This window comes from Fukomys damarensis, unplaced genomic scaffold, assembly GCF_012274545.1.
Source record: "Fukomys damarensis isolate Sample0158 unplaced genomic scaffold, DMR_v1.0_HiC HiC_scaffold_35, whole genome shotgun sequence".
Taxonomy (NCBI): Eukaryota; Metazoa; Chordata; class Mammalia; order Rodentia; family Bathyergidae; genus Fukomys; species Fukomys damarensis.
In genome coordinates, this window is record NW_022900947.1 from 18,006,797 (window position 1) to 18,023,677 (window position 16,881).

The 16,881-nt window shown below is 48.0% G+C and overlaps 1 protein-coding gene across 5 annotated transcripts in view; it reads right to left on the reverse strand.

Annotated features, from left to right (window-relative positions):
• Positions 1–16,881, reverse strand: part of Ccdc149 (coiled-coil domain containing 149) — a 61,486-nt gene that overhangs the window by 37,855 nt on the left and 6,750 nt on the right. For all 5 annotated transcript variants that reach the window (XM_033758816.1, XM_019205444.2, XM_019205446.2 and 2 more), the window contains exon 3: positions 9,491–9,598. In XM_033758816.1, the coding sequence (XP_033614707.1) occupies positions 9,491–9,598 (108 nt within the window). The remainder of the gene's footprint in view (positions 1–9,490; positions 9,599–16,881) is intronic.

Genomic DNA, 16,881 nt, shown 5'->3' on the forward strand with positions numbered 1-16,881 from the left:
GCAGGGATGCTGATTTCCCACCTTGGAAAGGCTGCAGTGGGACCACTCAGGGCACTTAATACCCTGCCGCGGGGCTGTCAGAATTCCACCACCGGCTCCAGGCCCAGCCACAGAGTGGACCAGTGCCCTGCCTGGCAACAGCACTGCCACCAATAGGAACATCTGTGTGCTGATTTGGTTGGAAATAAATGTTTATGAATGAATTACGGGTCGGCCCCATCGGGCTGTGTCACCTAAAACCAGGCCCAGCTGCAGCTGGGATGTGGCTGAGGGACATGGCCCAAACAATGCAGGGAAATGGCTTCAGCGTCCTCACCCAGCAGCCAAGGCCCTGCTCAATCTCCATCCTCCAAGCCTCCTATGGCCTCCTAGGGAGGCAGACTTGCTTCTTGCTTTGATCTTTCAGGCTTCATCTTTCATAGCCCTGAGAATTCTCTACCTCATATAGTTTTCATTCACCTGAATCCATTTTACCCAACAGACAGAGTCAGGTGTGGGAACAGCTCTTCTCCAGGTATTATGTGAGTTCAAGCTCTCTAACATGATAAAGCAACATATTACTTGATTTTTTTAAAGAAAGGGTAAAATCTGTCTTACAGACAGGCTAGCTGTGTATGGCTACACAGGCCATGCACTGCACAACCCCAACTTCAGGGATTTCTACTCCCACAGTGTGAAGACCCCGTACAATCAGTGGCCGCTGTTCATGTAACTCTACAGAGTGTTAAAAGTGCAATCCTGAGGCAGAGCTGGTACGGTCACAAATCTGATCCAGTATGTGCTAGAGGTTCAGTGAACGAACTGCTAACAGGAAGTAGACACCGGACTTCCTGGCCCCATGCCTTGTGTGGAGGAGTCAGCACCAAAAGGCATTTATCAAGCATTCATCCATGGAGTGAGGAGCCGGACAACTTAACACACAGTGCTGCCCGCAGTCCTCTTCTGTTGGTTTTCTCCATGCTCTCCAATTGCCCCTGACCTTGGACAAGTGAGACAGAAAGGCTGCAGGAGGCTGCGCTACAGTGCAGAGCAGAGCCCGAGTCCCCACACTTACAACACATGGCTCTAAACAGAAGAACACATCCTTAAAACAAGTCCGCTGGTCCAGCCTTCCGACTCCGGGGCTCTGGGGACTACAGCGCCTGCACTCCCGCATCCAGGTCTCCTGTCACCAAATAAGTAAAGAGCCAGGACACAGTGTGACCAGCTGGGTGGCTTCCAGAGGAAGATAAATACCACAGTGCTTATTAGGGCTGAACAGGTGACACCGACACCACCTGCCCCCACCCACCTCTGTCTCCAGCCATGCTGGCTTCATGCCAAGTTCATGCCTGCCTCAGGGCTTTTGCTTTCTCTGCCCCCTCCCCGAGTCACCAGCCTACACACTGACCAGAACCACTGCTTTTATGTCATTCAGGTCTCAGATCAAATGCCCCCTCCAAGGAGTCGATGTCCCTGGTCACCACAGCTGAAGCCACATCCTCCTGCAGTCACCTACCACATACTGCCCTGCCGTCTGGATCAACCTTTCTGGAAACTGTGTCGTTGGCTGCTGGTGACCTCCCCACCTGGCTAGCTGGGGAGCCCCAACAAATGGAACCCGATATCCCTTGGCACTCCCCACAGCTCCAGGAGGCAGACAGCGCAGCCCCTCAGGACAGAGAGGCCAGGGCTCCTGTTGGGCCCACGCTCAGTTCAGCAGCCTGGGACCTCAGCAGCCAAAGCATGGTCTCTACATTTCACACCCAAACACTGTCTTGGGTGCTGACGCACATTCACCCACTCCACTCCCCCAAGAAACTCAAGACATACAGATGCGTGCCTCTGATCCCAGCCTTCTGGCTGAGGCAGGAGGATTGCAAGTTCCAGCACACTCTGGGCAATTTAGCAACTTAGACCTTGTCTCAAAATGAAAAATGAAAAAAGGGTTGCTGGGATGTAGCCCAGTGTGATGGCCCTGGGTTCAATACCTCATACAGGAAAAAAAAAAACAAAACCAAAAACACCCAAGAAGGTAGCCTTTTGCTTGAGTTGCAAGTGTTAGGAACAACCCCAGCCAGGTTGAGCCCAGCCCTGAAGTGCCCAGAGTCAGTGCTGGGCAGCCCTTTCCCAGGAGCGCTGCATGTTATGGCACTGCGGCGCCCCCTACAGAGCGTGCTCTGTTTGCTCTGTTTGTAACTGTCAAGTTAATCCTCGCTTTGGTGCAGCGCCCCCTGCCGGGCACGGACAGCCAGCACTCGCTCCAGCCTTAGACACATGATACGGCCCCTCAGCGCCTTCTCGGTCTCTGTGCCCAGTGCACAAGAGCAGACTCCCTTGCCCAGGCAGCAACAGCAGCCCTGCTGCGTGCTGCTCTCAACCTCCCAGCCAGCTACATTTCCCACTTGGCACCCCACCTGCTGTGTCCCATCCAGTATACAACTCCACGGACTTTAAGCCCTGCCACGGTGTGCCTCTCAAAAGCACAAGCAGCACGATGATACTCGTGATGCAGTTGACCGTCTAGTCTCAAAGACGACCAACTGCGAAAAGCTGTCTTAGCATCTGTGACCCAGGCCTGTCTGCTCCCTGCCTGCCTGTCAGCATGGAGCCCCACCCCCGTGCAGAGAGCTGGTCCTCAAAACAACGCTGGATAAATTGAAGGGAACCATCCCCAACTGCTAAGTGAGATTTCGACGCAAGTGAGATTTCGTCTACGGGATTGAGCAAGGCGAACCCGCGGTCGGGCTCAGTGGCTCACCCAGGGTACGAGCTCACACCGACCGAGCCAGGGCCAGCTCCAAACAGTCCCTGAGGGACAAATGCGCTTCGTTCGTCTGCCAGGGAGACACCCGGAAGCACAGACCCAGGCTGGTGGCTTGTGAGCCGGCTGAGCATTGCCGGGCTTCCCGTTGAAGACCCCAGTTAGAACTAGATAGGGCTGCTGCAGGCGGAGCTTCCCAGCACGCCAGTTCAGGACCGTGACAAACATCCACAGCTGAGTGCCACTTAAAAAAACAAAAAACAAAGTATGCTTTAATTAGTCACCTGCCTGCTCATTGGCCTGTCTTTATTGGCTGGTGGCTTTGACTTAATTGGTTTGCTTGCTGAATCCATCCAGAAGTCCCATGTCAAGAGAGGTACATTCGCAGAAGGGCGCTATCCTTTTACGGTGCCAGCACCAGATAAAACAGAGGTACTTAAAGACCGTCAGCTGGTGTGACATAAAGCTCATTATTAAGGGCAAAGCCCCAGGTCTGTGCAATCTCACAACAGCTAAATTTAAATTTGCAGTGAGGCTTGGGAAGGGGAAAGCATGACATTGGAGGGAACAGTCATCTGTCCTACGCTTCCTTGCTTTGAGCTTGTCATGCTGTGGTGTTTGTCTGCTGCACAAAGGGGCTTTGATCTTTCTCATGAAGAAAACAAAAGCAAACAGACGGGAGAATCCACTGCAGCTGTCCCCATGGGATTCGACCCGCGAGGACGTCTGCAGGCGCTCTGCACCAAGGCAATAACACTTGCTGCTGGCCACATCTGGGATGCTGGGGAGAACGAGGGGGAGCCGTGGGGCTCTGTGTGCTGGCTGTCAGGTTTCTCACCAGGATCACTGTTTGTACGGGGCAGCCCGTGCCAAGTTCCTTGGCAACAGCTGATCCACAGGAAGGACGCCCTCAAGACTCCTGGTGCAATTCTTGTAGAAGAGGACTCAAAGTGCATTCGGGCCAGGTTGTGCTACAGGTAACAGCAGCCCTCTCCCTCTCCGCGAGCTTCCCAGTGGCAGGCACCAAATCATACAAAAATACTGCACGTACCCACATCCACCATTCAATCCCACTGTCCTGCTTCCTGTCTTCTTGGCACTAAGCACTGTCAGATGCTTTTATGTATCTTATGTTCATACTGTCTCCAGCCAGAATAAAAGCTCCAGGAAAGTGGGCACCCCGTTCCTTAAAATATCCTCAGCCGCCAGTGTGGTAATCAGCACAGAGCAATGTGCAAATAAACAGTAACACCTGAAGCCAGTGACCTGCGTACGGTAACAGGCAGAGGTGGGACAGTAACTGGGTGTAAACGGACCTCTGGGCTCAGTCCGCCACCCCACTTGGCAGGGGCAGGCTGGGGCTCCCTGGAGCGTAGATCTTCCCAGGTTCGGTGGCTTCACTTTGGTGGCCGGCCTGTGCCATGGCTTCAGTACCTGACAGCGTGGAAACTGGCAGAGCGCTAAGACAAGGCTTCCCCCTTCAGAGAGTTTTCACTAGCTCACCTCTGTGCGTCTGTGATCCAGGTGTCCTCTGCTAGCGTGTGTGTATGTTTGCTTTGGGTACCAGGGATGGAACTCAGGACCCTGTGCCCGAAAGGCAGATGCAGTGCCGTTGAGCTAAATCCCCAGCCCTGTTCTAGTGCTTTTAAATTTATTTTTATTGACATATTTTAGACATAATGATCACATCACAGGAACTTTGTACCTGGACATATCTTGCTGCTGCTTTTTTTCCCATTCCCCTTTCCTCCTTTCAACCCCTCGTCCCCTCATTTAAAAAAGCTTTGTTCTCATTTTTTCTTCTATTCTTTTTCTTCTCTCTTCCTTTCCTCCTCCTTAGTTCCCCTTCACCTTTGAATATTTTCTTCCCATTTCCCAATATCCATTATACATTTTGGTCCTTATCTATACTTTCAGTTTCTCACACCAGAGAAACAATACAGTACTTACACACGTACGTACTCTTATTTCACTTAAGATATAGTCTCAAGGTGCATCCATTTAGCTAGAAATTTCTCAAGCTTATTTTTTATTTCAGAGTAGTACTCCATTGTATATATTTAAAAAAAAACCACACATCTTCATTCATCATTTGATAGGCAATTGGGCTGTTTCCAAGCTTTAGCTATCACAAATAGCTATAAACATGGGTGAGCATATATCACTGCAGTATGATGCTTTTAATTCTTTCAGGAAGATACCAAGACAGGAAATAGCTGGGTCAAATGGAACCTCTAGTTTTAATTTTTGAGGAATTTCCACACTGATTTCCACAGTGGTTGCACCAGTGTACACTCCCACCAACAGTGGAGAAGGGTCCCTTTTCCCCACAGCCTCGCCAGCCAGCATTTGTTATTGGCTGATTTCTCGATAACAGTGAGATGGAATCTGAGAGTTGTTTTAATCTGCACCTCTCAAATGACCAGTGATGTTGAACATTCTTTCATATAGTTATTTGCCCTTTCTCCTTCTTTGCCTGAGAAGTGTCTGTTCGTTTCAGATGCCTGTTTTGGGACTGGGCCTTTAAATCGCTAGTTTTGTGGTTTGATTGGCTCTGAAACTCTCAGAGACCTTCTTCCTCCAGGTTCCCTTCTGCTGAATCCTCTCTTTCCTCCTCGCCCAGAAGAGGAGGCAGGCAGACCTCAGAGCAGGCAGGGCAGGAGCTGCTTCTTCAGGCTCCTCTCAGAACCGACACTCCACAGTGTACGTCTCTCCCCAGAACTGGTCCTTCTTCCTCATAGCTAACATGTTGTGAGCCCTGGGCCACCACGATCTGTGGACAGCCCTTCCTGGAGGATTGGTGTCATCATGGGCCACCCTTCCACTGAGGCCTCTCTTTGCTTGTTAACCTCTAAGTGCTGCCAGATTTCAGGAAGCAGAAATTATCTGGGTAGGTTCCCCATGGCACACCTTTTCTCTGGTTTGGATTGGGGGTTCATGTAAACCAGAGAGCCAGCAAAATTCTTGGGCACTGGATAGAGAGATGGCGGGCAGATGGTCATGACCACTGCCCCCGTTACAGACACCAACATGGCAGGGGAACCACCACCCCTGACCCAGGCAGGGGCCAATGTGCTCACAAGCCCAGTGGGTGGGGTGGGGGCGGGCAACAAATCTTTCAGAAAGCTGCTTGGGAATGCTTTATGGCACAGAGGGTTACACCGCTCTAGCTGAACAAATGGAAAAATTAGTCTACCCTAAAATATCCAAGGCAAGTAATTTCCTGTCACCTTGTTTCTTAAATGCGCTTAACATCCAGAAGCTGGGCCTCCCAAAATATGGCTAAGGGTCAGTAGTTAAAATGGCAACTCGGAGATAAAAATCTTCCACTTTAATGAGCGCTCATAAATTGATGCCCTTGGCCCCTCTGTCTGGCAGCGGAGTTGGAGCTGAACCACACAATGTTCAGTGTGCAAGAACTGAAGGGGTTCGAAGCAGCCACAGAGCAGGATGCCGGCCCTGTCCACCGAGAGGATGCCCGAGGCTGCCCATCTCGAGCTGCTGTTATTTCCCTCTTGTTAGAACAGTTTGCTTTTCTAGCTCCTTCTCTAAATTTCCAACTATTAAAGTGAGCTGCGGATGCCGACAAGAATGAATCAGACCCACCCTCCCTCTCTCTCTCTTTCTCTCTCTTTTTGTTTTCTTTTCCTCTTCCTTGAATTGCTTTGCTCTTTTTTCCCTTGATTACTCATCCACTCATTCATTCATTCCATTTCTTCAACAGAGACTGTTTAAAGACTGAGGATGGGGATTAATGCTAATTCCTGGGGCTGCAACAGTACACACATGAGATTCAGCCTGCAAACTGCTGCCCTCAGGGTTAGGGCTGCCACACAAGCGCCAGCTGAGGGGCACAGTGGGACTCTGTGGGCATGACTGGGATGGGCACCCAAAAGCTGGCAAAGGCTCTATTTGGCCTATGCCCTCAAAGATGAATTGGAGCTTGCAGAAGTCAAGGAGAAGAATGTTCCAGAACACATGGCATAGCAAAGGGGAAACCAGCACAAATATGAGGGGAGAACTGGCATGGATAGGGCTGGAGAGATCCGCAGGGGACATGTCACAAGGACAAAGAGGTGCCCTGGGTCCGGAAAGTGCCGGATGGAGCAGCAAGTAAAATGAACAATCCAAAAAAATGCAGCAAACTCAAACAGCAAAACCCTCAAAGGGCGAACCCCTTCTCTGCCACCCAGTCCCAGGCAGCTCTGAATCAGGGTTTCCCCAAGGCTGGTACCACCATCCAGCGAGGAATCTGGCCTCTGTGTTAAGGATGGGGGCTGAGCTGGGGGGCGAGGGACTCACAGGGGACTGAAGCCAGCCCTGTAACTGAGTACATGGGAGACCACACAGCATCTCCAGAGCTCAGTGCAATTTCAGGGTTTTTTGTGTTTTATTTTGTTTTGAGGAGGAGAGACCAGTTGCTGAGTGAGAGGTCTGCTAAACACTAGCATGCCTTCCCTGCACCTTTTGCAGGCAAACTACTTCACAGGCCATGAAACGAGCCACTAAATTCTAACCCTTGGGTGAGCAAACAAAGTTAATAAATGTATCTTGCTGCAGAAATAGAAAACCAGTGCCCAAGCCAATCAGGACATTCAGACTGTGACAAGTAAGAGGAGTCTTAGGCTCCATGTGGTGTTACACACACACACACACACACACACACACACACACACGTGTGCAAGTGCCTGCATAAGTACGCCCACAAACACACACGTGCAGACACACATACATGGTTACGTCTTCGCTGTCCTCGAAATACCAGTTGCCAACATCAATCCCTAAAATTTCTCATGCTTAAAAGATAAAATTATGAGAAACAACCCGGAGGTGAGGATGAGAGGTATTTAAGAAAACCAGGGTCAGGGGTAGGCTCAGAATGACAAAAGATAATAGAAAAAAATCAGCCAGCCAAAAAGAACCATGAATCCCTAAGTCACACCTTCAAACTGTTTCAGTGAGTTTATAACATCTCCCAAATTTCTCTAGTGTTGTCAACAGCTTAAAGAAATGACTGCACACATTTCATTCTCTAGAAAACTTTGCTTTGCTGTCACTGCTGGAGGAAGTGACTAAGAAGGTCTGGCCTTTAATTACTGACCAACACCTAGGCTGCTGAACTGGAATCCTCGTAATGATGGCTAAAACCACATACAAGGCTGATTAACCTGTCTGGTGTTAATTAAAACCTTTCCTGGGATCCTCTCTCACTCCCTATTTTATGACCAGAGAAGCTAATTTTTTTTAAATTATGTTAAGTCTAAGACGTTTAAGAAAAAAATTAGAAGGCAGACAGGATGAAGAAAAGGCTATGTAAGGAAGGCTTCTGTCTTCACCCATTTCCATTATTATAACAAAACACCCAAATCTGAGTACTTTATAAAGTAAAAAGGCTTACTTAGCTGCTGGTTCCAGAGGTCCCAAAAGCACAGGCTTCTGGTGAGGGCCCCATTGCTGTGTCACAACATGGCAGGTGATATCACGTGGTGAAGAGGCAGAGAGGGCTGGAAGGATGAGCCATGTGTGTGGAACAGCTCACATGGAGACAGACCATCCTTCTATTTTTTTTCATAACAACTGGCTCTTACAGGAATGAATACACTCCCGGGAGATCTATCCCATCCTGGGTGACCATTTTAGTCCCTTCATGAGGGTGGTCAGGACCTAGTCACCCTCTCAGGGCCCCATTGGTTCTAACTCCTTTTAATATTCTTCCATTAGGAGCCAATTCCCAGCACCTTTGTCAAGGATACACCATATCCAAACTACAGCATCTTCCCAGTGGAATATATGCTCTTGGCCTGGCAGGAAGCACCAAGTCCTCTGATCTGCTATCAGAGTATTCTCTCTAGACAATGCTGTGCAGTTTCTAAAGAGCGAGCATCTTTCAAAATGGCTCCTTCCAATAACCAACAATTCCCAGCAAAAATGAAAGTCACCGTCATCTGTCAAGGAATTTGGTAACATCTCAAAAACATTTCCCCAGAAAGCTCCCCTGAACCCCCACACAATATCATTTTCTTGAGTCAAAGTCCAATGCCATCTCTTGCAAAAGCTGCCTCTGGCAAGGAGTTGGAAATAAATCTATCTTGGCAAAACAGGAAATTATTTCAGGGGACAGAATTAAACTTCGGCAGTTTTTCTTCCCTTTCTCAATTGTACTTTTGTTCATAGCTTCAGCTGGGAGAAAGAGTGCACACATTTAGTTTGGAGTTTATGAGTTCATATTTTATAATTAACGTTGCCAACAGGGGAGTTTGATTAATACCAAGCAGTGGATTTTGAGCAATGTTCCATACAAATTGCCAAATTTAGCAATAAAATAAATTGGTTATGTGAACATAATTAGTAGGATGACTACTTAAAATTCAAAACTGAATGTGAATAATTCCAAATCATCTGAGCCACAAATCCATTATTTGTATAGAAGGGGGGAAAGGATAGCATTTGAGTTTTATTTCACCCTCCACCACAATGTTATTCGCCACCAAGCTGAACATCATGAAACTTCTACAGCGGTTGCGACAATATTTTAGAGCAACCCAGAAACACACACAGATTGGCTTGCATACACACCCACACAAAAGGGATATAATAAAGATAAGACGCACTAAACTGCGTTTTCATTGCACATGTAAAAATCTCTAACAAAATTTTCAGCAAATGCCCCATTCCGATCTTCTGACATGCCCTACAGAGACTGCTGACACATTAGCAGAGCTCTCTTCCTTTATGCATCCACGGTACCTTATTGTCGCCCTGGACTTCTGCAAGCCTTTGCTGAAGTTCTTTCATTTCTTCTCCCAGATGTTTATTTCGTTCCTGAGAATCTCTCAAAAGTTGTGCAAGATTGGCCTGGAAACATCAACACAGCATAAAACACAATCAGAAATGCAAGAGTAGATAAACGTGGGGCTGAATCGGGCTGATGCGGGTGCCCTGGCCCAGCTGAACCCATGAACCCATCAGAGTAAACACATCTGTGCGTGCAGCACAATGGCTGAACTCACGGCCATCCTCCTGCCTCAGCCTTTGAGCGCAGGACGCACAGACATATACAAGCATGCCCAGATAATGCCCAGAATCCTGATCCCAATTTTAAAAGGCAGCCAAAGAAGAGGTTGGTGATGTGCAGAAAGTTCCAATGTCCAGGTCCAGAGGTGACTCTTCAGTCTCCTGGGGTGGCTCCCACCACCTCGTTCCCTATTCTCGCCCCCTTGGTACCCAAGGACCACATCACCGCTTAGCCTTCCCATCTCCATGATGCCACCCAGAGCGGAGGCTCTTCAGCCCAAGTGGTGGCCCCTTACCCACCCTGTCCTTGCAGCTTCTTCCCACCACCGCCAGTCACAGCATCTGCTGGAGGCCCCTTCCTCCACTCCCGCCTGGTCTCTGGTTTCCGGGAATCCCTGCTGCCCACAGCTGCACGCTGACATCCATGGGGGCAGCACACCTGCCCTTCCATCTCCGCCCCGTGCTTCCTCCTCCGTGGTGTCACCTATGCTCATCCTCTCCTGGCCAATTCCATGTCACCTAACTGAACGGGGATAGTTCCAGCGACCAGAAAGCAGAGCCTGTGTTTGCCCCTCGCTCATTTCCACATGCGTGGCTCCAAGTCCATGTGGACCCAGCGCAGGAAGGAGAAAGGAAGCAAGCAGGTAATTGGACCCCTAGAAAAGGACTGGGCTCCGTGGTGCACGCCTAGAAACCCAGCTCCTCAGGAGGCTGATGAAGGGAGATTCTAAGTTTAAGACCAGCCTGGGCAACTAAGTGAGACTCTGCCTCAAAATGAAACAAAAAGGGCTGGGATTTAGCTCAGAAATACTGCACTTGTCGGGCATGAATGGTGATCTTGGTTTAATTCCCAGTACTGCAAAAAACAAAAACAAAAACACAGGTTTTTGGTAGGCAGATGGTCTTGTGCTCCACAGGTGGTTTGGAAACCCAAAGATCACCTGGGCGAGTGCCTGGGCTTGGGGCAGGCAGGCAGTCAGCTGTTGGTGGTGTATGCTGGCTCCTGGGTTGGCTGGGAGGCCACTGAGGAAGAAGATGGGATCTCGAAGGTTGTCCATAAACCCCGCTGTGGTATAGCCGTCCTACCCACACCCAGAAGTTAGGGAACTGGTCCACCCACAGCGCTCAATCCCCACAGACTTCAGGCTGACACCTCGGGGACCACTCAGTTCTGTCGGGTACCAGAAGAGGACAAAGAGGACGGAAGGGAAAGATGAAACCTGGCTCCTCTCGCCTCTTCCCCTTCTCACTCCTCAGACCGCATGGGTGGGGGTGTCCTGTCATCTCCCCAGGTGGCTCACGCTCACCCCCTTTCATTCCCACACACCTCAGCGCAGGTACTGTCCTCTTTCCCTTCCGCCCCAGCCCCAGCCCTTCCCGGGCCTCTTTCAGGCCCTCACATGGAAGTCACCATCCAACAGGGCCCACCTGGACCATCTGATTTGACACGGCCCCTTCCCCTCGTTACTGTCCCTGTTTTCCAGAGCGCGTGCCATCTTTTAACGTACCATAGAATTTCCTTCACGGTTTACTGCTTACTGTTTATTTCCTGTCTCGCTCTCCTTGCTAAAATATAAGTTCCATGAAGGGCAAGGAACTTCATTCTCTCTACTGATCTCTCTGGAACACCTGGAAGGTGGCCCGTAAATATTATTAAATTATTATATTATAAATTATTAAATTATTATATAAATATTATTAAAACAAGAGACAGGGAGCCGTCGGGAGGTGATGGTCTCACCCTACAGGGGGTCTGCATAAACAGTCACAATGCCGAGGACCGAAATCAGGGCCCAGCACCAAGTGTGGCGAGGGAAAAACACTCGTCCCTGAGGCTGGATCAGCTCCGCTCATGAACCACAAGAGCTACTAGACAACGCAACCCAGTTTTCCAGCCCCGTATTTGTAAAACTCATCTGTAATATTTGAATTCCAGATTTCCCAGGTTTCTGTTCTCGTCAGATAAAAAGGTGGTGCTGGAGAGGAAAATTAATCCCCATTAAACAACGCTCAGTGAAGACACATCTAAGCGGACTGAGAAGGACTAAGTTGCCTCCAGTCCTGCCACTCACTGGGCTGGGCGACCTTGCGTGAAGTCCCTCACCTCGAGTGTCCCCTTCTGTACAGTGACACGAACGACGCACATGGCACGTGGTGACCTGACCCATCATTTCACTAATGAACACAGAGTACTTCTCCTGGGGCTCGCACACGGCAGGGGCCGGCTAAGGGCTGGTCACCTCCCTTGACTGTGTCCTTCCCAGCTGCAGTCCAGCACTGTGGACAGAGTCATGTAGATGTGACCTTGGATACGGTTGGCTCCTTTGTGAGCCCGTCCCTTCCCCTTCTCTCTTTTATACAACAAATATTGACTAAGTGTCTACTATGTGCCAGGCACTGTTTAAGCTCCAGACATAGAGCGGTGAACAATATGGACAAAACCCCTTGCCCTTGTAAGCTTATGTCTAATTGATCGCACTAAGTTACTTACATTATATTACAATAGAGTAAATAGACTCAGGACGCTGGGCACGAAGGGCTCTGGACAGAAATAAAGCAGTAGAGGGAATAGGGTGCATGGAGGAGACAGCCACATTTCAACCAAGACTCCGAAAAGGAGAAAGGGCCTGCAGCCAATCAGGGGGAAAGTTCCAGGAGAGGAAATGGCAGACGGGCTTCCGCCTGTCCTTCTGCCCCAACTCACCACGGGTGTCCATTTGGAGAACAGCTCAGACCCAGAGGCGGGCTGGCTCCAGGGGCCGCACTGAAATCTGGAGGTGGCTTGATTTTTGCCTGACATCTCTCGGTTCCCTGCCTCCCACCCACAGCTCTCCCTTTGGAGTACAGGTGTCAAGGAGCAACCTGTCTGTCCTTCCCAGAACTCCAGAACGTCCCCAGACGTTAGCTCTCGGATCCCGTCCTGTAGGAGCACACACACCCCCTGCCACATGGAGGAACAGTGACAGGCAGGAGTGACTGTCCTGGGAAGGAGGCCCGGCCCACAGCCTGCTGTGGACAGATCTCAGCATTACCACCCAGGGAGAAGAGCAAGGTTCAGTCCCGCTGCACAGAGCAGGACAGAAGCTTCTGAGAGTAATGATGGAAACTAAGGAAAGGCTGAAAAAGAAAACAATTCTGCTACTTCCCTAACCTTCCCTTTTAGAATCAGTAATGGCTTACACCCCTCAGGGGTGGGAAGACCCTGGCATTCACTGACTCCACACACTAAACCCAAACAACTCAGTCTACCAGTCATCCTCCTCCTCCAATCCATCCCTGAGCAATACTTTTGCAAAATGTAACAAACAAGAATTACTAGAAAAATAAATTTAAGAAGACACCAAGATAAAACCCTAAGTGTTTGTTAAACTCAACAGATGGAAAACCATGTTGTCCAGTTGCTTTAAAAGACCCTGAGTGCTCACTTTCAATTTCTGTACCCATCTTGTCACAGATCAGAAACAGCAAGGTTGTAGCCTGATGCTAGGCCCCAGATCTCACTCTGAAAAGCATCCCAGCTCAGTGATGCCCTCAGCTTTCTGGCCACAGAGCAGGAAGTGGGCCAGACACCGAGCAGAAACATCAGTGGAAGATTTCAGAGAATCCTGGGGCACAGGGCTGGCTGCTGTAGGGAACATTGATTTAGAGGCCCAGGGCTGTGATTATCTAACGTTATTTACTCCACAGGCTGGCTGAAGAGAAATCTACCACGGTAAAGTCTCCATTGTCCACAAAACAACAGTCTGTTAACACCGCAGTGCCTGCACACTAGTTCATGGCAAATCTACCCCCACCCCACCAGCTTTAAACTTGACCGCTGGGGTACAGTGGGATGGGGGAGGAGCCACTACCTCAAAGCAGGTGACTGATTTTCTTTTACATTTAACAGGATGGACTAATTGTCAGCACACGCTTCTTTTCTCTTCAAGCCTTCCACCTCATCAACTTGAAAACAATAACTTTAAAAGCTAGAAAATGACTATTCTGATATGGTACCTAATTCCTTGACATATATCTTAAAGAACCCCCCCCCAAAAAAGAAGTAGTACATTTCTGAGTGCTCAGAATAGAGGAGGAAAGTTCACACAATTCTTCTGACCAAAAATAACACCCATGACTCACACACACTCACTCCACCAATCCATCAAGCAAATGTGCAGTGTCTGCTTAGAATTTATCAGCTATGCAGTGCGTCTTGCCTCCATGTTACTAAGAAGAACTCTGTGACCATCAGTTTAGAATAGCGGCGCTATGTCAAGGAAATGTCAGAGAAAAAGGTAGAGACTGCCTAGGACTGGACTGGGCTTTGCAAGAAAGGAAAACAGACCATGAGATTATTTCCTCGCCACCTTTGGGGCAGGGGCCAGCATCAATAGCAAAACAGGGAAAGCTTTAGAAAGAAGTCTCTTTTAAATATTTAAATCAACCCAGGGCCAACATAATAGAGGAATTCTGACCACAGCGGTAGATGCTTGGAGAGTATAAGTATAAGGTTAAGCTGAATTGTGAACTTTACCAGATTATGTGGTGACTGAATCATGGGGACGCTATACTCCTCAATGGATAAATCCACCAATGTTCATGCCTGGGTGGGCTGTCAGGACACAGTGCCCAAATGCGAAGGAAGCAGGACACTGAAGGTATGACTTTGAAGGGTAAATCCCTCGCTGGTGCTCTACCCTTGTGCCCTCCTTCCCAGTCACCATGAATTGAACAGTTATGCTCTACCACGCCCATCTGCTCTGCCGTTTCCGCCTTGGAGGCAGCCTGCCATGGACTGAATCCTCTGAAACCATGAGACAAAATAAACCATTTCCTCCTTTCAGTGACAGGTATCAGGTACTACCAGTAGTAAAAATACAGAATTTATCTATTGAACTGGTAATGGGGAAGAGAAATTGGATAGAAATACAGCAAAGTGGGGGAAATTTTAGGCCAAAAGGATACTGCAGGTCCCCATCCTAAAGCACTTTCCTTTAATAAAGAGCAACTCATTGTGACTGGAGAGTCACAACGGACATATACCAGAGCTTCTTGTCCAAATCAGCTCCTGCTGTCAGACCTCAGATGCCCTGGAAATGCTCTCTGCCTAGGGTTGATGACCACACATCCTGGCAGGTGTGTGAAGCCGAGAAAAAGCAGTGGAGGGAGAAGCAGGCTATTACCCCAAGCTCTTCACAACCTTTTTACAAAAATCCCTTCCAAGGTAGGCTAGTTCCCTTGTCTTCAAGTCCTACTGCATCCTTGACTCCAGCTCTTGCCGCTACCACCCTTTCATTTCCCCTACCAGAGCCATAAAATATGTCAGAGCAGTTTATGTTATAGATGCAACAAGGTTTTTCCACTGATCAGAACTGATGGGAGATTCTAAAATATGACTATGTGTCATCTCTAGTGGTGATCAGCACCGTGAGGACTTCTACTTTCAAAGATCAAGTAATCAACACTGGTTCACAAGGAACTGTATAGAAAGAGCCTTAAATCTCTTTAATGGGGACAAAAGGATCCACTAAATACCACTAATATGCCCACTCCTAGAAATGAAAAGATGGCTAGAAGGGGGGTCAGGTGCCACCCCAAATTATGCCACTTTGTCATAGGAGCTGAAGACAACAGAGAACCAACAGACCTAGGAAGAGTTCTGTGCACTCCCTTTTCTGCCTAAAACAAAGCATAAAACCTCCCTTTATAAAGTCAACTGTCCCTCCAGGACCAGGAAGAGGAGAGCAATTCCTCACCTGAGAAGCCACACCAAAAGAAGTCTTCATAACAAACCTTCCCAAAATAACTTTTACCTTCCATTATTTTTCAAATACATTTTAGTCATTTTCCCACAATAAACCATTCCTCAAAATCCAAATTATCTTTCCTTTATTAAAATAGTATATAAGCTCTGAATCCGGCTCCTTCTCTGAATTTCACTTCTTTTCTGCAAATTTCAATCATAAATTCCCATTAATATTAATAAAACTGTATGCATTTCCTTCTTATTAATCTTTTTGCTATTTATATTTGCATACCCCACCCCAACAAATCTAAGAGGGCAGAAGAAAGACTTTACCTCCCTACAGATAAAAAGAAAAGGAAAGAACTGGAAGAAAAGTTTCTGATGAGACTTCTAACCTTGCAGTATTCCAGACACTAGGAACAGGAGTTAGAAAGACAAATCACACGTTTGTACCCTAGTCCTTAAATATTTTGAGCCAGTGGCAGGAAAGGGCTAATATTCCAAGAATGATCCTTCAGGTCACCCCAAATCTTTGGATTTTATTAGATACACATCATTTTAATAATCTAGTCATGGAATGGTTCTTCTATATCATAATATAAAAACAATGTACACTGAAGAGTCCTGTAATGTTCCTCTCGAGTTGCAGACTTACAAATAAGAGCAGGAACCCTAAAATGAAAGGAAAACAGAATGAGAGAGGCAGACAAGCAGATGCCTGACTTAGGTACTTCCTCAGGAAGAGTAAGGAAAAAGAGCGGGGAGAGAGAAAGAAACAGGCCCGATTTAGAAAATGCCACTCAAATATGTGGTGTTAAAAAGTTTCTTACATCGGGTCCCTTAAATCCACCCCTTTCATGGGGGAAAGTACTAGATAAAGCAAGAATACATTAAAAAAAGAAGCTTGGTGAAACACCAAGTGTTCTTGAGAAGTGTGATTGATAGCAAATTTAATTGCAGTTTCTACTCGGCTGCCTTGGTCTGATGGTGACTCCTTCGACAGCAGTAATAGAGTAAAATTTGCTTTGCTTAGCAAGGGCCCCCTGTTCATAGCAACTGCGAAAGCAATAACCTCTACTGCAGGGACAGCTTCCTTATTTACAAAAAGCCACCACCCTAGAGTTTATCTTGTATCTGGTCTAGGACTTAAGGAGTAACCTTCAGCAGCCTACTCCTTCCTGCTAATCTCAGTACATGCTTGGGAATGAATGAATGAATGAATGAATGAATGAATGAATGAATGCGTTTCCAGGCCTCACAGCCCAACCCTGGTGAATGGGCTTGGGAGGTTGCTATTTAAATACACGTTTGCTTAATCCCGACCACTGCTCCTTAAATATAGCTCCCAAGTACTCTAGACTCCTCAAGCCTAAATTTACTCATCTGCAAATTGGAG